Source organism: Sphaerodactylus townsendi, linkage group LG03 (genome assembly GCF_021028975.2).
Source record: "Sphaerodactylus townsendi isolate TG3544 linkage group LG03, MPM_Stown_v2.3, whole genome shotgun sequence".
Taxonomy (NCBI): Eukaryota; Metazoa; Chordata; class Lepidosauria; order Squamata; family Sphaerodactylidae; genus Sphaerodactylus; species Sphaerodactylus townsendi.
In genome coordinates, this window is record NC_059427.1 from 169,257,791 (window position 1) to 169,284,259 (window position 26,469).

A 26,469-nucleotide genomic window follows, 5' to 3' on the forward strand; every position below is an offset into this window, starting at 1 on the left:
CTAGCCTTGGCTAGCCAGGTCAGAACCATTATACCATATTGAGTATTATGTCTCCTAAGGAATGGTTATGGCAGAATGAATGGGTATGTAGCATGCAATAGAACAGGGGTAGGGAACCTGCGGCTCTCCAGATGATCAGGAACTACAATTCCCATCAGCCCCTGCCAGCATGGCCAATTGGCCATGCTGACAGAGGCTGATAAGGAATTATTCAGTCTAATAAGGCTACCTTTCAACAACATGTGGTGGTAGAGGTAGTTGTCCCTATCTTTGTTGATTGCTCCTGAGGAAGACCAGGCAGCAGAGCAAACACCCAGCCCTTCCCTGCCTGGTGACATACAGGGGGAGGAGCCTGCAGATCCTCCTAGGGACCCCAGTGATGAGCCATCTGTGCATAGGAGGCAGAAGCAGAGGCTGCTACTGCAGAAGCAAAGAAGGAGTCCTTGTTTGGCAGCAAGATATGGGAGATTAGAAGTCTCTGCATCTGATGAGGATTAACTGCTTGCAACATTCCAGCCCCCTTGACAAAGGCTCTCTATAAGCCTTGCTGTGTCAGTAGCACTTCTGCCTGGATGCAACAAGTGCGTTACCTGTCGCTGCTGTGTGCCTGGTTCTTCGTTGATTCCCAGCCTGCTTGACCTATTGGACTGTGATCTGACTATGCCTTGCCTGCCGCCTGTCTTGACCCATTGGACTATGACGTGACTACACTTGTGCTTGCCGCCCATTTGACCCTGCGGGGGGGCCATCTGTGCCCTGCCCCTGTCTCCTGACAGCACATGTACATCGTGTTAGTCTGTTTTTTATCCGAGTATGTTTCAATACATTTGTATGTTATCTAACCTTGAAATATGTTCCTTCTTTAAGATATCAAAGGAACTGTAAGAGCATGCGGAATTCAATAAGCCAAAGGCAAGGCCATCTTTAATCTGTTCTCTTTTTTGTTCCCAATTACAATAATCCACCAAAACCAAATTCTATTAACAATATTCCATCAAAGCTCATCCTCCCCAATTAAACTTTGCCCTGCTCAGTTAATCAACTAATCAAACAAAACTTTAGTAGACAAATCTACCATTTAACTCTACCAATTAAAAATTGCAACCTTGGTTGCGAATTGTTTGATGGTGTTTTCAAGCGCAGATTGGTTTACAGCTCCGTTAGAGCTGCTGTTACTTTTAAAAATTTTTAGACAACATTCATTTGTTTATCCATAATACTTAGCATTTCCATAGCACTATTCCACATGTTTCACATTACGTGATCTTCTCAGCGTTTTTCCAACGCCCCTGATAGACCAGAGCAATGAAGAAGGTGAAGAAATGGCCGATCACATTTCTGGTAGCTTATACTATGTCATCCAAGAGAGTTCCTCATTAGGCAAAGTGGGCGAAGTTGCTCAGAAGCCTTGTGAAGGCCAAAAAATCTGAAGTCTGGGATTTTTTTTTGAATTTTCAGTGTTTTTTTTCTGTTTTACTGGCCCTGCAGGGGCGCAGTTTTAGGCTAGCACGGGGGGTCGGGGAACCAGCGGCTCGCGAGGAAGCGCGTAATGGCCTTCGCGCTGTTCTGAAACTCATGGCGAACCCCGCCCGGCCCCTCTTAAGCCCACCCTGCGAAGTAGGCGGGCGCAGCGGCCGGCGAGGAGCCCCGTAGCCAGCGTGATCTGGCTCCTGCCGCCCGCTGCTTGGCGAGACGGGCGAGGCGGGCCTCTTAGCCAGCCCTGCAGGAAGCAGGGGCAGGCACATCTCTAGCCATGGGGGGGGGAGGTGTGGCCGAAGGCGGGGGGGGGAGGGAGGCGGCCGAGCAAGTCGGCCGAGGGGAGGCGGGGCCGAGGCCGGCAGTGGGGGGGGTGAGCCAAATGGCTCTTTGGTGGTAGGCAAATTTGGTGGAGGAGTGAGCCAAATGGCTCTTTGAGAGGAAAAGGTTCCGACCCTGGGCTAGCAGCACCAAAATTTCAGGGATTTTCAGGGAGACTATCCTAATGATATCACCCAGATTTGGTGAGGGTTTGGTTTGAGAGTCAAAGTTATGGACTCCATAGGAGGTAATCCCCCCATCCCCATTGTTTCCAATGGGAGCTAATGAGGAGATGGGGGGCTACGCATTTGAGGGTCCCGCCTTTGGACCCCCCTGAACAAGCTTCACAAACTTCCCTAGATGAGCTACTATCATCAATGAAACTCCATGAGATACTCTGAAATTTTGGTGCTGCTATCTTAATAATTGCACCCCTGACAGCAGGCACGCCCTAAATTTCCCCAGATTCTCCTTTTAAATCCACCCCCTTCCTGCCAATGGTTGTTTTCTTTCTTTCATTCATTCTTTCAATGCCTAATAAAGGTTGTTGTTGTTGTTGTTGGGGGGGGCATCAAACTCAGGTTTTGCCCAGGGCTCCGGTTTGCCTAGGTACGCCACTGTATGTCATATTATTTTCAGTTTACTTCTCTGTGCTAGTTTAGATGTTAAAATCAAGACAGTTGGGTTAATGTTGCAGAATTGTCCTCTGCTTGCTTCTTTAGCACAGAGTTCTACATTTTGCTTGTGTAGATGTGGCAAGAGAGACTTCCAGTTTGGATTCAGGATGCAGATGAGCTCACAGATAAAGCGGCCAACTTTTTTTTCTGGCAGCACATCTCTGCTTTCTGAGCTAATTGTCAGCCAGAGGTTCAACAGATGTTGCTTGCCTCCTGCACAGAAGGGAGATGGCGTGACTGCCTGACTTCTGAAGGACGGTCTGTTTGGTGTGACCGTGCCCTGACCTGGATAGTTCAGGCTAGCCTGATCTCATCAGATCTCAGAAGTTAAGCAGGGTTAACCCCGACAGGTATTTAGATGGGTATTTAGATGGGAGACCTCCATACCCAGGGTTGCGATGCGGACGCAGAAAATGACAAACCACCTCTAAACATCGCTTGCCTTGAAAACCCCACAAGCAATCACCGTTAAGTCAGATATGTTACCACCTTTTCTGCTGACTGCTCCAGTGCCTTTTTTAACAGGTTAAATCGGTTAGTGATTCTTTTCCTTATCACCACTTGGCTGTATGCTACTAAAAACTTTATCTGCATAGTTCCTGTCTGGCTGTTGTTAAAGGCCTGGAATTAAAGGTGATAGGACTGTGACTATCAAAGATGCCCGACTGAACGTCCTACCCTCAGCAGTCCTGAGCGGCAGATTTCTCCAGATCCCATACCAACAAAGAATGTGTCCCTGCTCACAAAAAGCCATGAAGTGTCAGGCACATCCTCTAGTTAGAACTATATGCTTTATTACAGAGAGACAGTATATATAGACCAGTGGTGGCGAACCTTGCCTCAAGATGTTATGGACTACAATTCCCATCAGCCCCTTCAGCGGCCAATTGGCCGTACTGGCGAAACTGATAGAGGCAATCCACTAACATCTAAGGTATTAAGGACTCACCATGGTCTCGAACCATACACTGAGAACTATGCCTACTCATCGAATTAAAGGTCAAAATCTTTCTATCTGCTGTATGATCCAGTCTCCTCAGGAATCCTAGGCGTTACTTAAATTCCTGGCTGGCACAACAGATTAAACCACAGATTTAGTTTATTTATTTATTTATTGTTTTAACTGCTGGAAATGTCTTTTACTTATTTTATTTACTTATTTTAACTTGATTCTCCTCAACCTCTCTGTTGTATTTTAAACTCATGCCAATAAAAGTTTGATGATGATGATGATGATGACTATCAAAGACTAGGTAAAATCCCCCTGCCCAGTTGTATTAAGCAATGGGACACCCACCCATCCCATTTGTGCTGAGGTCAGCAGTGCAGTCCTAACCTGAGTTACTAAGCCCATGAACTTCAGTGGATTTAGAATCATACAGTTGGAAGAGACCCCAAGGGCCATCAAGTCCAACCCCCGTCATGCAGGAACACACAATCAAAGCACTCCCGACATATGTTCATTCAGCCTCTGTTTAAAAATCCCCAAAGAAGGAGATTTTACCACTCTCCAAGGCAGCGAATTCCACTGTCAAACAGCCTTGACAGTCATAAAGTTCTTCCTAATGTTTAGGTGGAATCTCCTTTTCTGCACCTTGAATCCATTACTCCGTCCTAGTCTCTGAGGGCAGCAGAAAACAAGCTACCTCCCTCTTCAGCATGACATCCCTTCAAATATTTAAACATAGCTATCATCTCCCCCCTTAACCTTCGCTTCTCTAGACTCTAGTGAGGACAGCACTGTAACTCACCTATACTTCAAGGAGAAGTTTGCAGCCCTTGTTCTTGCTGTTTCTCGCGCTTCAAGTATGTTTTGTCTGCATCTTTCCTTCTCCTGTGGGGCTCTCCGCAGCAACTTTTGTTCCCAGTTATCCTGTTAAATAGCTTCAGGAATGCATTTGATGGTTATTGGTCCTTTGTCGACTCTCCTTACGGTCACCGAACGGACTCAGCCAGGCTTGACATGTTGCTGGAAGGCCCATAAATTAGGATTTCCATCCTCACTCTCCATTAACCTGGCTAGGGCCATTCCCCATCAATTGCCCCACACCTTGCATTTTGATCAAAAGGTTTGAATAGGCAATGCTGCGGGGAGGGTGGGCAGTTGCCCGCAAGACCCCTTGGAATCCGGATTGTCACCCCCCTGTCACGTGTGAATGGACAATCAGGAAGGAAGCCACCTCTGCCAGCTCTGATAGTTGGTACGCTGGGAATGCAAGGGCACAGCTGCTTTTTGGGACAGCTGCTCTGTGGATGCTTAGTCACAAGCAGGTCTGCTCAGAGCGTTATCCAGGCCTGGTCCTGGAAGCTGGGTCTTGTATTCCTGTGAGATCCAGACCTCTGCCCCTTTAAGCCAGACCAAGGCCGCTCTTCTAAGTTGTGTAATTACCAAGCGGAGTTTGCCTTGGAGCCCAGCCAAAGGCTGCAGCTGGAGGAGAAACCACTTCACTCCAGCCTGCTGTTGTGCTGGGACTTTCTTTTTTTTTAAGCGTGGGATCGGTGGCTGTTTCTGCAAGCGCAGCTCTGCTCTCCGGGCAAGAAGGCTGAGCTTCAGGGAGAAGCCGGGAGAAGCAGAGCACAGGGGGGATGAGACGGAGGCACTGAGAGGACGGAGAAGGCTGAATACCCATCCATGGAGCATCCAGGGCTGCTGGCTCCTTCAGCATCCCCAGTGCCTGCTTTGGACTGAAAAAGTCTTCGGACAGACCTGCTCTCTGGTTGTGGGCATATCAGCACTGCACCCAACGTGGGATTGGCAGCTTCAACACAGGTAGGCAGAGAGAGGGGTGCTGTGTCGCTCTCCTAAAGGTGAGGAGCTTTCTTACCTCTCCACCAGGGGGCAGCAGACCTTGGGAGGAATTCCAGGGGAAGGGACAGGTGAGCAGTTAAGGGGGAGCTTGGGAGGGAAGGATGAACAAATGGGTCTGGCTATGCTTGTTTTGTTAACTGGGATTATTGGCATGGATCCTAAAGTGCCCTCCCATTTTGCACAGCACCATCTCCTCAGATGGAACGTCATTTCTGTCTGCAGAGGAAGGCAGGCAGATTTTTGCCAGTTCCCCGCTCTCCTGCCTCAAAGTCCCCATTTGCTCCCCACGCTGGTCCTTCTGGTCAACTGACTGACAGGAGCAGAAATTGGGAGACATAGAAATCTGCAGTTAGAGCCTGGAGATCTCCCGGAGTTACAAGTGATCTCCAGACGGCAGGGATCTATTCCCCTGGAGAAAATGGCTGCTTTGGAAGGTAGAATCTGTGGCATTATACCCACTGAGGATCATTCCCTCTCTTGAACATCTAGAAGGCCATAGGTTGGAGAGCCCTGGCTCAAATAGAGGTAAATGAATCACAAATCTTAAAAGGTCATAAATAAATGCTGTGGGGGTTTTTCCCCAAACCCACACTTTTCAGTGTTCATTTCAGCCACATTAAAGGCTGCTAATCTGTCTGGAACAGGGGTAGGGAACCTTTAACACTCAAAAGAGCCATTTGGACCCGTTTTCCACGGGAAAAGAAAACACACTTAAGGCCTAGCCAAATAATTTTGACATTTTAAAAAAAATAAAGATAACACTGTATATATATTGGGTTTTAAGCACTTTTAATTCCGCTCATTCTGAGAAGCTGTTGATATCATGCATACTGCCACTGCAGAGGCGGGCAAGGATGAAGCCGGTGGCAAGTAGCAGCCCCATGAATCTGGAATACCTGCCCCAGAGAGGTGCACAAAGACTTCTGGCTGTTGAACTTCTCAGGAGTCCAACCCCAAATTCCCAGGAATTCCCCAGCCCAGAGTTGGCAACCCTACTTCTGGTATCCTCCACACTGAGGTGCCTTCTCTGTAGTGGCACCTCGGCTGTGAAAGGCCTGCCCCCTAATCCTTTGTCTGGCATCCAACCTGTTAGAGACTGTCTTTGTTTTGTTAGACGTGTGGCCCCAGATGTCAGTGGGGGCAGACATGGTCATCTGTTGCAGCAGCATCTTAAAGCATAAGCGTAAGCATTTTTATTGCCATTGTGCACGCACAACGAAATTGACAGCAGCATTCCTCGATGCATACAATTTCAGACTCATACATCATCCTCACTTTCCCCTTCCTCCACCCATCCCTACACAGCCCCAAATACATCAATAACGGCTTGAAACAGCCGGAGTTTAAGCACTTAGCCACAGCTCTAGGAGTAGAAGCTGTCTCTAAGCCTCTTTAGAGTCCCTAGTTCTGAGGGCCTCTGTATATAAAATCGTCTGGGTCGGATGGTAGCAGTTCAAAAAGAGAAAGTGAAATGTGCTGGATTGAGGCCGGGTCCCTCAGAATATTTTAACTTCTCTTTGGAAGCCGGGCATTATAGATTTCTTCCAAGGAGGGGAGAGGGCAGCCAATAATCCTTTGTGCAGTGGTGATCACCCTTTGGAGCGCCTTCCTATTCGCCACTGTGCAACTGGAGAACCATACACAGATGCAGTAGGTTAGGACCTAAGCACATAAAAAAGAACCTTCTGGTGCGTCAGAGGCTAATAGCATAAGCTAGAGTTCATAAGTATGAATCTGACCGATGACAACTTAAAACACATCTGTTAGTCCTTAAGCCGCCACAAGACTCTCTTCATTTTCTGAGGCCATTGTAAAATAAAAACAAACCTCCTCCTGTGGTTTTACTTGATGTTTGCGGGCCTTTTGACTTAAACTAGAGCAGTGATGGCGAACCTATGGCACGGGTGCCAGAGGTGGCACTCAGAGCCCTCTCTGTGGGCACGCACAAACAGAGTTCATCATGTGGGGGGGGGGAAATCGCCCCTCTCCCATCTAGGCTGGCCTGGGCCGCTGGGCTCGATTATTAGCATTAAACCTAAGATCTAGTTTTGGGGAAGCAGTGTAGGTAACCCTGTTAAGCGCTGTTCAACCCCACTGATTTTCATGCAAAGAACTAAAGTGTGATCCTTTACCTGGGAGTAAGCTCGGTTGCTGGTAATGTGGCCTGCTTCTGAGTAAACCCTCCAAGGGTCGTGATTCACCCGTTCGAAGAGTTGCATGGTTGCTTCAAAGCAAAGTCAACAACTACCACCAAGCTTACTCCCGAGCAACGCACGCCACAAAGTTTTGAGTTGCAGTTTGGGCACTCGGTCTCAAAAAGGTTCGCCATCACTGAACTAGAGGTTTTAATGCTTTTAATGCTTTCTTTTAGCTTTCTATGCTGCTTTTATTGTTGGTTGGTATTTTTATTTGGAGACCACCTCGAGCAATTTGTTTTCAGGGTGAGATCTTATGAAGGTTTTCAATAAATCAATATTAGCTGTGATGGCTCAGTGGGAACCTCCACCTATCAGGCCAGTATAACGCTGAATATCAGATACCGGGGATGAGAAACAGTATGGCCTCCATAGTTGCCTGTAAGTACCCTACAGCATCTGCTAGGGATACCAGATACAAAGAGCAGGTGGATTCTAATCTGGAGAATCGGATTTGATTCCTCCCTCCTCCACGTGAGCGGCAGACTTTGATCTGGTGAACTGGATGTGTTTCCGCACTCCTACATTCCCGCTGGGTGGCCTTGGGCTAGTCACAGTTTTTCTGAACACTCTCAGCCCCACCTACCTCACAAGGTGTCTGTTGTGGGGACAGGAAGGGAAAGGAGCTTGCAAGCCACCTTGAGTCTCCTTCCAGGACAGAAAGGTGGGGTATAAACTTCTTCTTCGACCTGGGGTCCCTCTGGAATTACAGGTCATCTCCAGACTGCAGAGATCAGTTCCTGGAGAAGAAATGGATGCTTTGGAGGGTGGACTATATGGCCATTGTACCCCACTGTCCTCCCCAGGGTCCATTTCCAAATCTCCAGTTTTCCATCCTGGATCTGGCAACCCTTCCCCTCACCCCCCACCAGTGGCCACGGGGGACCTGCCGAACAATCCTAAGCAGAGCTACGCCCTTCTAAACCCACTGACGTCGTGCACTCTGAAGGGTGTAGCTATGCTCAGTATTGCACTGTCAGGCAGCTACTGTTGAAACCAGAATGTTGAACTAGATCACCCTTGGTTTGACCCAGTAGGGCAGTTCTTACGTTCTTATCTCTCTGGTTCAGGATGTTTTAAAAAGTGCAGCTTGCAATTTTTACATTTTTTTTAAAAAAAAGAAAGAACTATTTTGTTTGTGCCACTTAAGCTCGGAGGCTTAGGTGAAAGAGATAAGTATCTGCCAGACTTCCTGAGCCCATCTTCCCCTCTGGCTTTATGGCTTTCGGTCTTTCTCTCTATCTTCCCCGGCAGGGAGAGGGGCGGCCTTGGACTCTGAGTGCCTGGAGGCCTTTCAGGGAGGCACCCGGGGCAGCCACGAGCTAGAGAGCAAGTATGCCGAATGACGTGGATTTGTGCCCAATACAAATCCCTTGGGGATGATTTGGTACGTAGGCTTTGCTCAAAGGCCCTGATCACTGGGTGCGTATGGAGGAGGGGGTACAATAGTCTCCAAGGTCATGACCCCTTGTGGCTTTCTCTTTACGCCTTTCCCTCTGGAGTGTGGATTGGCTGGCTTCCACAAATCACCTGGAACCACTTTTTTTTTCTTGCAAGCACATAAAAACTCAGTTCACTCAGGAGTGAATCTAATCCTGTGTGCTTTCTCTGCCCAACCAGTCAGATGATTCTGGGGGAAATCATATTTTTGAGTGCTTGCCTAGGAAAAAAGAATCATGCAAGCAGAAAGTTAGCCTAACAGGATTACCTTCTCTTTGCTATGATTTCTACCAGCGGCGTGCTTCGTGTTTCTTTTTTAAATTTGAGATAGGAGAACTTTCAACATATGATGCCCTACCTTAGAATCATAAGCAATAGATGGGGTTGAATCCGACCAGTTTTTTTTTCTTCCAGTGGGGGAATGGGGCTGTCCCAACCACTGAAACAACTATTCTGGGGAGGATAGGGCCTTAAGGAACAATGGTAGCATGGTGAGGAGGAAAATCAGGTGAGAGCGAAGAGACTCTTGTGGGATCTAACCCTATCCATTGGAGGACTCTTATGACTTCTTTCCTCTGCACATGTAAACCCTTAGGTAGCAATCCTACGCACATTTATTCAGAAGCAAGCCCCATTTCATTCACTGGGGCTCATTCCCAGGAGAATTTTCTTAGGCTTCTGGTATTAAAAGAAATTTAATGAATGACTGGTTTATTGACTTGGGATCATTCTCTGTGCTTCATTGTTCCTGTCTGTGGCAAAACAGAAACACAAAGCCTTCTTAGCCAGGGGGTGTAGTATCGCCCAGGGGGACATATGGGGTCAAATATCCCCAGGCTGCAGCCATTTAGCCACACGGGCGGGGTGGGTGGGTAGAAAATCACCCCCACACCCCTCCTCCTTCCCCCAGGTCCATACAGTGACTTCAAGACCTGGTACAAAAAAAGTTGTTTGGTCATGGTGGGAGGCCACCCATACGGGGGGGAGGGCGACTCAGATTTTGTACTGGCCTACATTTTTCCTAGAAACGCCTCTGCCCTTACCTCTCAGCAATTGGTGGTCTTACCAGTAGGTACTGCCAAACTGAGAGGCCCCTACAGTAACCGGGGACGAATTAGGCGACCCGCCGAGAACCCGGGATGGGTGGAAGTACAATATAGCGCTACACTCGTGCAGCATGGAGGCGCACTGCCTTCTGGGGCTGCCGTTCCCACCCTGTCACAGAAGTGAGGAAACAGCAGCGCCCAAGCTGAAGTGTCTTCCCAGCTCAGGAGGCTGCCGCACTGCCTTGTGCCCCAGAAGGCAGTGCGGCAGCCTTCCAAAACCCGGGACATTGGGGAAAACCCGCGGGACGCGGGACAAGTTCTTTCAAGGCGTGAATGTCCCGCCAAAAGCGGGACGGATGGTCAGCTTACCCTACAGCCAGTGGGAATGATAGCAAATGGCAGTGGGAAATAGAGAAAAACAAGGGGGCGAACAGTAATGCATTTCTGAAGTGTCATGCATTGAGAAAATGGAGATTTTTATTGTTTAGGTTAAGAGGGAATAAATTGGAGAAGGGGATCACCAACCTGGACTTTTGCCAAGGGCCCCAGAATATCTAAGGCTATCCCTGGCTTTAGTGCTTTGCAGATTTGACTTGCTATGAATCAATGCTGCCTTCCTTTTCTTTAAGCATCGGTCCAGATGAATGGGCTGGACAGCTTGCAAACTGTCTAGCTGGCCTCTGAGACAGTGAGGTTGCTTGACTTTCCTGTGGAGTTTCCCACATCCTGGCGACCTCCCCTCTTTGTCCCCTGGGCTGGTCCAGATGTTTTCCCAGGCCAGTGCTGGCTGGAAGGATGGAGATGGGAGGGGAGGAGGCCAAAAAGCTTTCAGTAGATCATCATATGTGCAAGATCTAGTGGCAGTGCATTTCCTCTGCATCCTAGATGCTTCCCAGAGTTCAAAGAAGGAAACAGGAGGGTGGGGGGTGGGAGTGAGAAGGTGTGAATATCTGTAGTCGGGGGTTGAGGTGATGTGAGAACCACAGAAGAAAAGGTTCTTGTGGCACTGTGGGCAGTGAGCTTGTGGCGGTTCTTTCCCAACTGCACGATGAGATGGCTCCTGTCATCATCCTCTTCCTGTCAGATGAAGGCAATGAAAAAGAACGCAAGCGAGAGACTAAAAATCCTTTCAAACTGCAGTCTAAGGCTACAAGCCTCGACACGCTTACTTGAGAGTATCTTTGCCATTTGGGCCACCCAAGTCACTGCTCCATGAAAAACCTGCCTGTTTGCACATTCCCATTGTAATCGTTTGGGGCAAACAGGAAAAGGGGAACCTTTGGGTCCACAACATGATGCCAATGGTTGCCATGGCATCCACCGATACCTTTTCTGGTGCCCGCCAAGCAGGCCCATAGCCAGAAGCTTTTCATGGGGGGCAAATGAGCATATCAGGGAACCTCCATCACTATTTGCTATATTTACAGTTGTATTTTTCTTATCCTTTTATATTTTGTTACAATTGTATGCCAGTAAAGGCTTATTCATTTATTCATTCACTCAATATATTTAGAAGAAGAAGAAGAAGAAGAGTTTGGATTTATATCCCCCCTTTCTCTCCTGCAGGAGACTCAAAGGGGCTGACAATCTCCTTGCCCTTCCCCCCTCACAACAAACACCCTGTAGAAGGTGGAGGTGAGGGCTAGAGAGCTCCCCTAGAAGCTGTGATTAAGCCCAAGGTCACCCAGCTGAAATCAGTATGTGAGGAGTGTACAGGCTAATCTGAATTCCCCAGATAAGCCTCCACAGCTCAGGCGGCAGAGCTGGGAATCAAACCCGGTTCCTCCAGATTAGATACACGAGCTCTTAACCTCCTACGCCACTGCTGCTCCTTTACAGACCCATTTCGACTTCAGACTCAAAATGGATTACATGATATAAAGCAATGTAATCAAATAGCACGAGATTGCTAAAGCAATGCAACAGGACTAGGGTTTTCAAAAGTGCAAAAAAAGAAGTATCAGACATGTCAAGCAATGCAGAAAATGGAATCACAAAAAATGAAAACACCACTGTGGCATAGACTGCAGTCCTGTTAATGTATTAGCTTTTATAAAAAATGCTCTCCCAAACAACTATTTTACATAGTTTGCAGGATTAAAGAAGCGTGGGAGCGTTTCTTCCAGTTATTGGCCCCTGAAACTGCAAATGTAACTTTTTCTACATACATTTTCTGCAAAGGAAACTGAAAGCTCTGTTGATCCAAACATCGTTTTCAAACCAAGAATGCCTGTCGTACTACCGTGTTTCCCCGAATATAAGACAGTGTCTTATATTAATTTTTGCGCCCAAAGGTGCGCTATGTCTTATTTTCAGGGGATGTCTTATTTTTCTGTGTTCTGTTCGTCAGGCATGCTTCCAAACAAAAACTTTGCTATGTCTTACTTTCGGGGGATGCCTTATATTTCGCACTTCAGCAAAACCTCTACTATCTAATATCTAATCTGGAGGAACCGGGTTTGATTCTCCGCTCTGCCACCTGAGCTGTGGAGGCTTATCTGGGGAATTCAGATTAGCCTGTACACTCCCACACACGCCAGCTGGGTGACCTTGGGCTAGTCACAGCTTCTCGGAGCTCTCTCAGCCCCACCTACCTCACAGGGTGTTTGTTGTGAGGAGGGAAGGGCAAGGAGATTGTAAGCTCCTTTGAGTTTCCTACAAGAGAGAAAGGGGGGATATAAATCCAAACTCTTCTTCTTCTTCTACTCTGTCTTATTTTTCAGGGATGTCTTATATTCGGGGAAACAGGGTATCTGTAGCTAACTGTTCAGTGTTCTTATTCTGTTTCGAGGTAAACAAGCTGAGGTTGTGATTTTCTGTACCTAAGGCTGGAGAACAAATTAATTTAGTTCTCTAAAAACTCGGTCTGTGCTGTAGTTCTTGCTGCATTGTTTTCTACCTTTGTAATACCCTGTTCTGCATTGTTTTAGTTATTATGTGTAATGATTTTTGCTCTGTTTCTAGTTGCTATAATCCTAGCCTTATTGCATTGTTTAATAGATGTCTCATCTGATCAACTGCATTGATTTACTCTCTGTAATCTGTTTTTAATCTCATTAAGAAAGGTAGGTCGATTCCCCACTGACTATTAAACACAAGATACTCACGGGAATTATCCAAGTTTGGTGCAGAACTCCCCACTTCACCAGCACCCAACACGCATTCATCCTGTTTCTGGCGCTCTTCCCCCACCCCCCATCACGTGTTTTTCTAGAACCTGCTTGCAAGTACACCTTTTTGAAAAACACGTGTGGAATCTGGAGCGGTGGGGAAGTTCGGGGGTTGAATCCAGATTCGTTTTTTCCTCCGCTGGTGGTGATGTGGAGCCTCCCATCCAATGAGAATGCGGTGGGTTGTGCGCAATGTGTGCGCAGCCTTTTTTTATTTCATGGACCAGAGATCCACATGGATGCAAAGCAACATGGGGCCGGTTTTGACTGATTGACTGAGTAGAAGGCAACATAAAGCTGTGCTACACGTCGTATCCATGTGGATCCAACTCATGGAGGCGTGTGGAAACAGGGCTTTGCTTAAATCGCCCATTTCTTCGTCTCCGCGTAGAGTCGTTCTGCGCATGCTCGTGCAGACAGGGATCCACAAGGTGGAAAATAAAAAAAATTCCCGCCCCAACACAATGCAGCAGCCAATTAGGAAAGCCCCTGAGCGGATCGCGCATTCGATCCCCCAACAGTGGGGAGTCCTGCATTGCTGCTGTGATGCTGGGAACAAGGATCGTTTGGGGGCCACAAGCTGCAGTGGGGACCATGGAACTGTGATCAAAAGGTGCCGAATCTTTCCAAACTGGTTTGAATCTACATTCATTTTTTCAGTGGGAAATCGACCGTAGACTATAAATAAAGCAGATAAAATTAATAAATAAAATGCATAGGAACAAACTGAGGATTCTTTTCTAAGTGAACAGACACACAACAGGCAACAGTGGCATGATCCCTGCCCACAGGTAAAAAGAATCCTTTTCTAGCAACATTCCATCTTCAGAGAAAAAAAACACAACTGTTCCCTGTGTCAGCGCTACTGTGTTCAATTCAACCCCCATTTTCAAGGCAATCCTCTATCCGACAGTACTCTTATCAGTCATGTAATTGAATCTGCCATCTGCATGGTGACACTTGTCTTCATGCCACCCACCTGGGCCACAAATCTCACCTGCACATTTGCCATCAAAGCAAATTATACTGAGAAGCAGTATAATAGGTAGATGTAGAGAAAGGGTGTGCCCCGTGTGTCTGTTTTTTTTGTTTCTGCTAGAAGAAGCAATCATTCAGAGAGGCAAGATCTAGCAGATTGAAAAGCCGTGCTGTTTTTTTGTTTTTTTTAATTCACAATCTGTGGGTATTATAATCATCTGGCTGAATAAAGTCTCCCTCCAGGGCTTCAGGGGAGAAAGCACACACCCCCTCCCCCCCCCCAATCACATGGAATTACTTTTTTACTATTAACGAAAGAGGCACCAAAGTACCTTACGTTAAAGCCTGGCGGGCATCCCCTTTGCTTGCTTAATTGTATCTTCCCTGGTGCACCTTGTAATTACAGGCATGTTGACAGTCAGTTTTGGCAAGGGGACCGTGACCTGCCAGCTTTCACCTTAGCTTGCTTTCTTCTTCCGCAGGCTGGCTCTGCCATTATCCACCATGATAGGGTGGCAGAGAGCTACCCTGCGTCTTCGCACGTGCTGCTTTCTGACGCCCAGGGGTTAGTTCAGCCTGGCACTTTTCCTGTAAGTGCAATGGAGAAAATGTCCAACAGCCTCTAACTCTTTGTAGATCCTGGAGGGGGCTCTTGTGTGCCTGTAACATTCCTATCCTCACAACAACAACAATCATCATCCCCCCCCCCTCATTTTGCCCATTCTTCCACATTACCAGCATGAGTTGGGAGTATCACATTTTCTTTTTCTGTAAAATAAAAAAAAATAGAAATAGAAAATAGTAGTGTAACCTCCTTCTGGGTCAACCCATTCTGGGTCAATCCATTCAGGGCATGGGGGTTACATTCTCCCCCACTAAAATTCTGTCGTCCCGACAGTAATTGCAATGCAACTTTTGAAATCATTAAACAATGATTTCCCCAGAGATTCCTGTACTTGGAGGAACCACATTTGGTGCATCTGAATGCAGAACATTGTCTTTCCCTTAAGCTTAGCTGCACTGGCCGTTTGCAAAACTCTTTACAGCAATTGTTGCAATTCAGCCAAGCAGTTTGCAGAAGGGATGGGGGATTGCAACTGGAATCCCTTCCTTCATGCAACTTCCAAACAGTGTTTCAAATTAACACAGCAACATCTCTTGAACTTACATCACATAACAAAACAATTGTATGGGGATCAAACCCCCAACTTGCTGCACACTTCCTTGCAAGCAATTTATATTTGCAATCTCACTTCCAAGCCCCACGTTGGTTGGGCGCCATTTGTAACCTCCTTCTGGGTCAACCCATTCTGGGCCAATCCATTCAGGGCATGGGGGTTACAGTAGCACCTTACAAATTAAGATTTCCAGGGCGTAAGCTTTTGAGAGTCGAAGCTCCTTCTGTATCTAATGAAGGACCTTTGATTTTCAAAAGGTTGTTGGTCTTTAAAGTGCTCATGTGGATTCCAGTCTTGCTCTTCCGCTGTGGACCCACTGACATTTGCACATCACAAAATGCTCTTTGCCACTCACTGTTTGTTTCTTCTAAACCGGCTTATCCTACAGTGGATTCTGCAATCAGGGTGTATTTATTAACCGGCCATAGCAGTTCAGAATGTTTAATCTGTCTGTCTGTTCTTTATAGGAGAGCTGCAACTTGACTCATTTAGCAATGTATATAGTGTGGTTAAGCAGTGGCTGGGAGGTTTGGAATGGGAGTCATGCAGTGGCATTTGGTGGCCTTGCACACCAGACCCAAGCTGCTCTCATGTGTGTTTCCCCCACTCATAGACCCAGGAAAAGGGCTTAAGTTCTGTAGAAGCACAGCCCAGAACTCCCTATTCTCTTGGGGTTGCCAGTCTCCAGGTGGGCCTGGAGATCTCCTGGAATTCTATCTGATCTTGAGATGACAAAGGTCCACAACCTTTTTCTGGACACCTTTAGAATGCTGACACAGGATTATGAGCACAACTACAAAATGGCTGCTTCAGGAGGACTCTGGAGAACTAGGGTTTGATGCCGCACTCCTCCACCTGAAGCCTGCTGGGTGACCTTGGGCCAGTCAGAGTTCTCTCAGAATTCTCTTAGCCCACATGGAGGCAGGAAATGGCAAACCACCTCCAAATGTCTCTTACCTTGAAAACCGTACCATGTCTCCATGAATCAGCAGTGACTTGACGGCACACACACTTTCTCTCCATTCGATGAGGGGAAAATTTCATCTAACTGGACAAAATGGAATAAAATCAGTCACATTATAGTAGAAAAGAAGCCCCACTGGCCACCCTATGTGTGGTGGCTAAGGACCATTTAAGGTTGCCAGTTGACCCGAATAAAAACATTCAGCCCCTTTTAATAGAGACTTACTGTGTGAAAATGGGTACCTGCAGCTTTTCATGGCGTGGATACAATGCCATTTATGCATGCAACACTTACCTCAGGGCTGTTTGCCTCACAGGTGGGTTTCCCTGAAGTTTTGTGTCCTCACCAGATTACCCTGCTGGAAAGTGTCCCTAACTGAGCTGGGCTGCCACTTTGACCCCCCCGTCGCTTCCTTGCTTGTTTTCTCACAGCTCCCTTTTTGATGCCTTGTTTTGTTTGTTTCCCCTCTTTTGTCTAGCATTATTTTGCTGGATTTAAAGAGTCATAAGAACATAAGAACAAGCCAGCTGGATCAGACCAGAGTCCATCTAGTCCAGCTCTCTGCTACTCGCAGTGGCCCACCAGGTGCCTTTGGGAGCTCACAGGCAGGATGTGAAAGCAAGGGCCTTCTGCGGCTGCTGCTCCCGAGCACCTGGTCTGCTAAGGCATTTGCAATCTGAGATCAAAGAGGATCAAGATTGGTAGCCATAAATCGACTTCTCCTCCATAAATCTGTCCGAGCCCCTTTTAAAGCTATCCAGGTTAGTGGCCATCACCCCCTCCCATGGCAGCGTATTCCAAACACCAATCACACGTTGCGTGAAGAAGTGTTTCCTTTTATTAGTCCTAATTCTTCCCCCCAGCATTTTCAATGTATGCCCCATGTCCATGGCTCCATCCAATGTATGCCCCAATGTATGCCCCAGTCCATGGCTCCATCAATAGATCTTTACCATTAAAGTAAAAAAAAAAGTCCTTCTGGTTACTCTGTAATATAATGGTAGAACTACTGCCTGCCCACTGCTTCCTCGTTTCCTTTGCCTGCCACCTTTGTTGTTGTTGTTGTTGTTATTGTTGGCTGTCTTTTCTCCTCTGTTATTTCGCGGGCAGGATCCATTGCTCCGTTGCTAGACTTTTAGTTTTTAAAAATTAATTAAAAGAGCCTCTCTGGTCTCAATCTCAAATGCGGGAACTAGGGTGGGAGAAGGTGGGGAAGAGCGAGAAAAAAACCTAAAAAGAGATTAACGCATGGCCTTCTCTGTCACTTTCCCTGTGAAGGCAGGGGAAAAGTCACATTTTATACACTTTCAGAAACCATGGGGATTCTCTGATCTGTGCTGCTGTGAGTTTGGGAGTGGGGAAAATGTGCACATAGCCAAGAATCTGACCCAAAGGGAATTAACACTCAATGTGAGGCAGACCACAAGTGCATAAATGGGCATTGTCTGCTATTTGCTGTAGATCAAACAGTTATTAAAGGCATAACTAGAGGGAGCAGTTTTAAATCTGGCAACCCGGGCCAAAACACAGTATCACCCACAAACATTTCAGAGCTTGTAACTGCCATCTACCCTATGTTGCATCTAAGAGGATCTACCCTGTCTTCAGGGGATGATAAGGACCAGAGAGCTTCTCATTTCCTGGCTCCAGCAACACAAATAAACTCTTCTTAATCCTGCAATCATTTATGGATGGCATGTGGCCAAGATAATGTGGGGAAGATGGGAAGGACCTGTTTCTGGAACAGAGCTGTTCAGTGAAGGATTTCATGCAAGTACTGCTTTTTGTACAGCTGTGAACAAGATGCATCCATAGTGGCTATACACACAAACACACACATACATATCCATATACATATGTATGTGTTACTAATGATGGGGGACCACCAACCCTGTGTAGAGGCAGGCAATGGCAAGCCATCTCTGTTTGTCTTTAGCTTTGAAAATCCTAAGTCATTATTTGATAATCCTTTACACACATCTTAGATCTTGACTATGTGACCTGTCTGTGTGAACTGACACACAGTTAGACCTGTCTGTGTGAACTGGCAACACATCATATTGGGAGCACATGGGCCTCCACAGTGTATCCAATATCCACAGTTGCTGTCTAGTTCCAGGGCTAGTAATAACACCACAAAAGGAATTGTAGTTCCTCCACAGAAGTGGGTAATTGCTGCCTACTGACTTGACTACCACTTAACAAGACACAGTATTGAGGTTTGGAACAGGGTTTTGCTGCAGACTGTGGGAACCAGGATAGAGAAAGGTGTACTAATGTGCATTATCTGGTTTCCACTTTGATTTTGAAAATCCACTGATCTCCTTCTGCTAGGTGAGGACTATCCTATAGCCACCAGCCTCCAAACTTTTGCATAATATATTGTGTGCAGCCAGTCAAGATCTAAGATGTGTACGTAATCAAATCGTGGTTAAAGTGTCAGACTAGGATCTGGGAAATAAGACTTGAATTCCCACCCTGCCATGGAAACTTGCTAGGTTACCTTGGGCCAGTCACATACTTTCAGCCTCAACCCAGGCTAGTACTTGGATGGTAGAGCTCCCAAGGAATATCCAGAGCATGACGTGGAAGTGGGCAATGGCAAACCATCTCCCAGTGACTTGTGCTTTGAAAATCCTAAACAGGGTCGCCGTAAGTTAGCTGTGACTTAATGGCAAAAAAAAATCATTATATTTCCATTGTTATTTGTCCGAGTTTTTATTCCTATACAAAGACTTCCATAGAATACCAGGTGGTGAAAAGGGAGAAAGGGTTGGAGGAAGTCAGAAATTGGTAGGTGGGGGAAAGGTTTATTCACACATGCTCCTACAACACCTCTCCATTCCAGATCTTGCCTTTCCAAAGCAGCTTTTTTCTGACAAAAAACATCTGTACTCAGTTTGTTATACCCATTGTTATACCCATTTGAGTGTAGTATTTTGAGGTTAATCTCCTTCCATCCCCCCTCCCCCCAAGAAAAAAAATTCTTTAAAAATTACTGACAACTTTGACATTTGCTATTTTTTATCTGAGGAATTCTGGCAGAGACAGACCTCCAGTGGCGTATCTACCTAGGGATAAGGGGTACCCCTTGTCCCCGGGCGCCACTCTTCTGGTCACGTGAGGGGCACAAAATCACGTGACCAGGAAGTCCTGCTGCCTTGTCGTTATCGCAGACCCGTCCGTATCAGTCAAGGCATGCAAAAACGACGAGGCAGCAGGACTTCCTGCTACCTCCAAGCGCCCTCAACCGCACCCTGGACTCTCCCCTTCCTTTCCCCCTCCTGCCGACTGGGCTCCCAGCTGGCAGGGGGAGTCTGGGGCGGGAGGTGGGCACCCTAGACCTTGCCCATGTGCATGGTGACATGGGCGGGGTCAAGGGCAGGGGTGGAGCCTGGAGGCATCAGGGGCGGAGCTGGGGGAGTCCTGGAGACAATTTGTCTCCGGGCGCCATTTACCCCCGGTACGCCTCTGCAGACCTCTATGAATATTTCTAGAGACAAACATTTGTCTTTATTTGGGAGGTTGCTGAATTTTGCATTTCCTGCCGTTTCAGCTTATTCCTCCCTTATTCAAATTGAGCCCCAGTCCTTGTTTTCATGCCATTTTTTGTTTCTAACAGCCAGTTATTTCTATTCGTTTATGCCATTTTAAAGCTATTCTTGTACTAATTGTAGTTAAATGGCCCAATGATTGTCTATAACACTATCGATTGTCTATAATATTTTAAAAATGTAAAGGGTATATAAATGGTGTTAAGAAACCCAGTGATTCAGCTACACCAGTGCTGCCTGCATGTAAGTGAAAAGCTGTAAAATGTGGTAACAAAATGAAAAGGCCAGCTTCATGCATCCTTGTTTTTTACACATTATGGTGAGTGACAGAAATAGTGTGTTGTTGTCGTAGCTCTATAGCAGCTGGTAGATGTTGGCAGAGTGATGAACACGATGGAGGTGCACAAAACTGGTCAAAGTGAAGCAAAAGCTTTATTCGAGAATTAACATACTTGATAGTGAAGAACAGAGATAGGAATAGGCTCCTAGCTACATCACTAACTGAGAAAGAGGCCATCGATGCATGTAGTACTTAACCCAGGGTTTTTCGCCTCGCAGTGTGATTTTCCTACATTTTCCTGTTTAGGAGCAGCAGTGGCATAGTGGTTGAGAGCAGGTGCATTCTATTTGGAGGAACCGGGTTTGATTCCCCGCTCTGCCGCTTGAGCTGTGGAGGCTTATCTGGGGAATTCAGATTAGCCTGTGCACTCCAACACACGTCAGCTGGGTGACCTTGGACTAGTCACAGCCCTACGGAGCTCTCTCAGCCCCACCCACCTCACAGGGTGTTTGTTGTGAGGGGGAAAGGGCAAGGAGATTGTAAGCCCCTTTGAGTCTCCTGCTGGAGAGGAAAGGGGGATATAAATCCAAACTACTACTATTACTACTACTACTATTCTTCTTCTTCTTCTTCTTCTTATTATTATTATTATTATTATTACAAAACAGTTATACACAGCAAACAAGATCAATATTATTATTATTATTATTATTATTATTATTGATACAAAACAGTTATACACAGCAAACAAGATCAATATGCTGGATTTTGTATTACATCACACGTCGGACACTTCCCAAGCATCTAGGACTGTGTGATGTATCGACAAATAATGCATGCAGAGCCGAGTAGGGTGGCCTTTTGCAGCTGACATATAGTGATTATGGTGATTTTGTCAGCGCCAATTGTTTTTAAGTGCCTAAATAATAATGATAATGATAATGATAATGATAATGATAATGATAATGATTATTATTATTATTATTATTATTATTATTATTATTATTATTATTATTATTATTATTATTATTATTCCAGGGACAGCTGAGCCAAGCTAAGTGGCTGTTTTGCCCGACACACACACTTCTTTGTTGCATCTGTAATTTCCAGTTGGGTTGCTCCATTTAACTCTTTTAAAAACAACACAGGGTTGTTGTTGTTGTTGTTGTTGTTGTTGTTGTTGTTGTTGTTGTTGTTGTTGTTGTGTTTTTTGGTCTGTTGCTCCTGCAATAGACCTTACAGTGTTTTTTAAAAAGAAGGCCTTCTAGGCTTCCTAAAATGTTGGCCCGAAGAGTGGACTGAACTGCTACTGTTGTGGGCGGGAAAAGGTGGGGAAGGGTTGGAAAAACCCGAAGTAGGCTGAATGCACTGTATTTTCCTTCACTTTCCCTGTGGAAGGAGAGGAAAAGTCACACTTTGACCAATTTCAGACACCACGAGGAGAATCTGATCTGAGAGCGTGGTGAGTTCTGAAGAGGGGGGCGGAGATGTGTGTTTAACTGAGAATCTGACACAAATGGGATGCACGCTCAATTCGGAGGAGTCCACAAGTGTGTAAATGGCCAGAAAGTATATTGTGGAACGAAAAAAGCAGAATATTGCCCTTAGAGTAGCAATTTGAGACAGTCAAGGAATGACACTTATCAGGAGAGAAGGTGCTGAATTCACTATCCTCTCTAACTGACCTCTGACTGCCCACTGCAGGATCGTCTTCTCTTTGTATATCAAACATTGCTTATTCCAACAGAAGGTGCCAATAATACCTACCCAGGGAGAGTTTAAAGGAAAGAGTTAAGAGACTGGAAAGTTGATAGAGGGAAACACAGAAGGTATTATTGTGTGTGGACCTTAGCAGCATATCCTTCTGAAAAACAAAAAAATTGCATCTGTGTGGGGGCTTCTGACCAGTGGTGGGATTCAAATAATTTAACAACTGATTTTTTTTCAAGCACCATTTTAACAACCGGTTCTGCCAAAGTAGTGCGAACCTGCTGAATCCCACCACTGCTTCTGACTCACCTGAAGGCCTTAGTCCAGTGATGGCAAACCTTTTTGAGACCGAGTGCCCAAACTGCAACCCAAACCCCACTTATTTATCGCAAAGTGCCAACCCAGCAATTTAACCTGAATGCTGAGGTTTTAGTTTAGAAAAAAACTGGTTGGCTCCCTCTTCCTCCGCCCCACCCGCTTGAGCAGGGGCCAGCCTGCTCTAGCCTCCAGCAAGTCCCGCGCAGACCGCTCTGTGCCTCTCTAGCATCTCTGCCTCCTCTGCGCGCCCGCCCCCCCCCCCCCCGGCAGCAGCCACCCAGAGCACAGGCACCAGGCCCCCCTGCCGAGTCCTCCCTGCTCACTGTGGTGCTTGCACATCGTGCTCAGTGGCCAAGGCCAGCCTAGATGTGTGTGTGTGTGGGGGGGGGGGGGCGGGTTGATTTTCTGCCTCCCAAATGACGAACTCTGTGTGTGTGTGCCCACAGAGAGGGCTCCGAGTGCCACCTCTAGCACCCGTGCCATAGGTTCGCCATCACTGCCTTAGTCCACGGGTTGAAGACTACTGCTTTAGATTCTCGTACGTTCTATAACAAAGTCCTGACTGAAGCCAGCAAAGAGTTTGGGACGGGAGTCTTATCCTTGCAGAGTGCTTCAGAGTATGGAATCAAGTGGTGCCCTGCATAGCTGATGGAACTGATCGGTTCGCCTTTAACCATCCCCAATCTCGAGGAAGGAGAATCGGCTACCCTGAGTACATAGTCCTCTCACAGCAAAGTTTACTTGGGTGAAAGTCAATGACCCCCATAGCTATGCACAGATGCTGAATGTTTACATTATTCTCGATAGCATTATCGAAGGAGCAGCTGGAATTGCACTTCTCAGCTTGAGCTCATCAGAACTTGGCTGCTAAGCAGGGTGTGCCATGGTTAATACTTGGATGGGAGCCTTCCAAGGAAGACTGAGGTTGCTTTGCAAGGGAAGGCAATTGGTAAACCACCTCTTACCTTGAAAACTGCTCGGGGGTTGCTATAAGTCAGTTGCAACTTGACAGCACTTTATCATTATTATCTAAGGATATTTTCAGCCCGTGTACAAAACAGCCTAAATGCTGACATGGGTTTATGACACCAAAGGGTAAAGACTTTTGAAACAAAAATATAATGTTTGATAATAATCTCTTGCTGAGTGATTAATTTGATCAGTATTTAATTATGCAATTGGCAACGAGGCAACGAGCAACGACAGCAGTGGAGTTGTGTGGAATGGGACGGGGGGGGGGGATTACAGCTGCTGGTGTGTGTGAGAATGAGCCTGTGTTAAATACTGCCAATTCCACTGTCCTGTTGCAAAGCAGGAAAAGCAACTTGACGAATGGACTGGCGCAGCCTGCAAGCCCCTGACCTGCTCAATGAAACATTGACACTCCTCTCGGAGGTGATGAGCAGAGTGCGAGCCGAACCAGTTGGTTGCTCAAGCATCCCCCGTGAAAGCCAGCAAAACGAATTGCAGTCGAACTGAACTGAATCAGAGTTGTCAGTTCTGACTAAAAACGATTTGCTTAAAAAAAGAGAGAGAGCCACTCCTGAGACATGCCAAACACTAGACCACACTTCGAGGAGGAGGGAGGAGATTTTTTGCTTGTGAAAGTTGGAGCCACGGAGGGCGAAGGAGACGGGGCCTTCAATCTCTCTCTCTCTTTTGCTGGGTCACTCAGGGATGCCAAGGCAGTTGGACCAGGTGAGATGAGGGAGAGGAGAGCTCAATAGCCTCTCTGTGCTTCCCTCTTGGGTGGGGTGGGGACCAGTCTGTTTATGTTCCTCTATATATAGTGCCTTTCCTTGCGTTGGCCATCATGAATCGCCACTTATGTATGTGCTGTCATTGGAAGTAACTAGCCCAGGCCAAAGAAAACACCCTGACGAGGGTGGGCGGCAGGGGTGGAGGGAAGAGGTGCGAATTGTGCTGCTTACACAGGCTGTTCAAGGAGCTGAGCAAGAGACTTTTTCCCTCCTGCGTACAGGAGGAGGAGGAGGAGGAGGAGGAGTTACTAGGGACATCACTTCAGAACTTTGTAAGGGGTTTCTGGGAAGGCTGGCAAACTAAGAAGCCTCCATCTGAATAAGTCTCTGTGACTGGACTCATCACTCTCCGGTTCTTCTCGTTTCCAGGTCCCATCCTCCTGCCAGCCACCTCCTCCACCCGAACTGGTAAGTGACATCAACAGTTGTCCCTCAGCTGTGTCCTTACTCCATCCCTGCTTCTGTCAGTTTCTCTTTCTATTGGTATGACTAGGAGAGGAATGCTAGCTGCGGACCTGGCTTCTGGTACATAGAGATCACTTCAGAATACAGTTGCCATCTTGATTGGCGAAAAACACCCTGTTCCTTTAATAAAGGCTTAATGAGTAGGAGGTACTGTTTACCAGGTGATTGATGTTGTTTACCTCCAGGCCCCATGGAAAGTTTCAGCTTCTCATTTCTAAACACAACGCTTCTACTAAAGTGACAGGACTTTTTTGTCTCCGCCTCAGTGGAGTAGAAGATGCTTCAGAAAAGCCCAGAAGGCATCCTGTTTTTGTCTGTGGGGAGCTCACAGCTGGAAACAGCAAATTCTGCTTGGCTTGTGATTGGCTCCATAGCAGCCATTTTATGATTGGCTCCATGGCAGCCATCTTGTAGTGGCATCTCTGCGCAGGGGCGGAGCGAGGGGAAACTCTGCCCAGGGCGTGCATGTGTAACCTCTAACTGTGGGTTCTGTGGGGCAGAACTTGGAAGGAGTTGCAAAGAACTAAATTTTAAAACAAAATGGTTTACTTAACAAATAACACTTTTAACATTTACATTTAACATTAACAATTTACAGTCCTTCTAGGTTGCATTTCAAGTCCTTATCTTGACAATCTACTGATAAATGCCAAGTCCAAATTCTTCCTGCTGGTGGTTGGCTTATGAAGACTTGGAGGCTTGGTGAATGGGATCCAAGATGATGAAGGTCCCCAAACGAACTCCCATCAATTACATACATAGCAAGCCCTGAAACAATAAATTCTAACATTTACAATTATAGCAAAAATAACCAACTCCCTTCCCACTAGTTCCCAACAATCTTTGCAATTACCTTAAACAAGGTGTTAAGAGCTTATAACGGATTAAATCAAGGTCCCAGCCTGGTAGCCTTGCTTCCTCCAACTTCACCAGTTTTTGCAGCCTCTGCTGCTTTGAGTCTCCACCCCTTTCTGGGTCAACTCATTCTGATCATAGGGGTTACACATGCACCCTGCCCCCCTGCCGCAGTGCCATCTGCCCCTGCCCCGGAACGCCCCGGAACGCCCCTGCCATGCCACTCGCCCGGGACATCACTCCCCACCTGACCCGGTTGCCGCTACGCCTCTGCGAATCCTCAAGATTCCAGAAATGGCCATAGTTCTTGGAGACCCATCCAGGACTAGAAGGAAAGTCAGCAGCCCTACCAAAGTGTGGGGCTGTGGCTCAGTGGCAGAGCCCCTGCTTGGCATACAGAAGGTCCCTAGTTCTTGTGTGCCACGAGAATTGTGTTACACTGATGCCAGTCTTCCTGCATTGGTTTCAGGTTCTTTCCAAAACACAATCCAACGTGCCACTTTTAGCCTTAGAGGCAGAGATGTGCATTCATTTAGTAAGTGAGCCAATCGTGATGTTTGTAAGGTGACAAAAAGCAGTTGGGAATAGCAGTGAATCTGTAACTGGGTGCTTCTCTGTGGGTGGGATCCAGCCATTTTTTATAGGTTGTGAAAAAAGAAAGAGGGGTTCCCCACTGATTACCCGAAAAGGCTGTGCTGGAGATTATGGGACCAGCATGGATAAAAGTGATGTGCAGTGGGGCTTAAAAAAATTGGCTGCATCCAACCCTGTGTTTGCTTTCGATTACTTATTAAGTTGTGAGTGTGATATGCCTATTATCACAATCAGTTGAAGTTGAAGTTGTGATTGTTTCTTTTATCTGTCCAATTTGGGAGGAAGAAGCCCTTTCGTCAGCAGTACAGTGCCTGAGAAGGCTGAACAAAAATTGGATATAAAAGCAGATATGTAGTAGCTGAAAATTGTTTCCCATTGAAACTGGTGGGAATAAATAACAAAAATGAGCTTGTGCGCTAACAAATGCAAAGAAAACAGGCAAGGTTTTTGAGATCGGAAATGCAGAAATGGTGGTGGGATGTGTAGTCTCACACCTACTTGAGAAACCAGCGTGGTGTAGTGGTTAAGAGCAGGTGGATTCTAATCTGGAGAAATAGGTTTGATTCCCCCACTCCTCCACCTGAATGGCAGAGGCTTATCTGGTGAACCAGTTGTGTTTCCGCACTCCTACATTCCTGTTGGGTGACCTGGAGCTAGTCACAGTTCTTTGGAACTCTCT

The 26,469-nt window shown here is 46.7% G+C and overlaps 1 protein-coding gene across 3 annotated transcripts in view; it reads left to right on the plus strand.

The window, feature by feature from the left end:
• Window positions 1-26,469, plus strand: part of LOC125430061 (tensin-2-like) — a 130,066-nt gene that overhangs the window by 85,818 nt on the left and 17,779 nt on the right. For all 3 annotated transcript variants that reach the window (XM_048491749.1, XM_048491751.1, XM_048491750.1), the window contains exon 4: window positions 24,246-24,284. In XM_048491749.1, coding sequence (XP_048347706.1) covers window positions 24,246-24,284 — 39 coding nt within the window. The remainder of the gene's footprint in view (window positions 1-24,245; window positions 24,285-26,469) is intronic.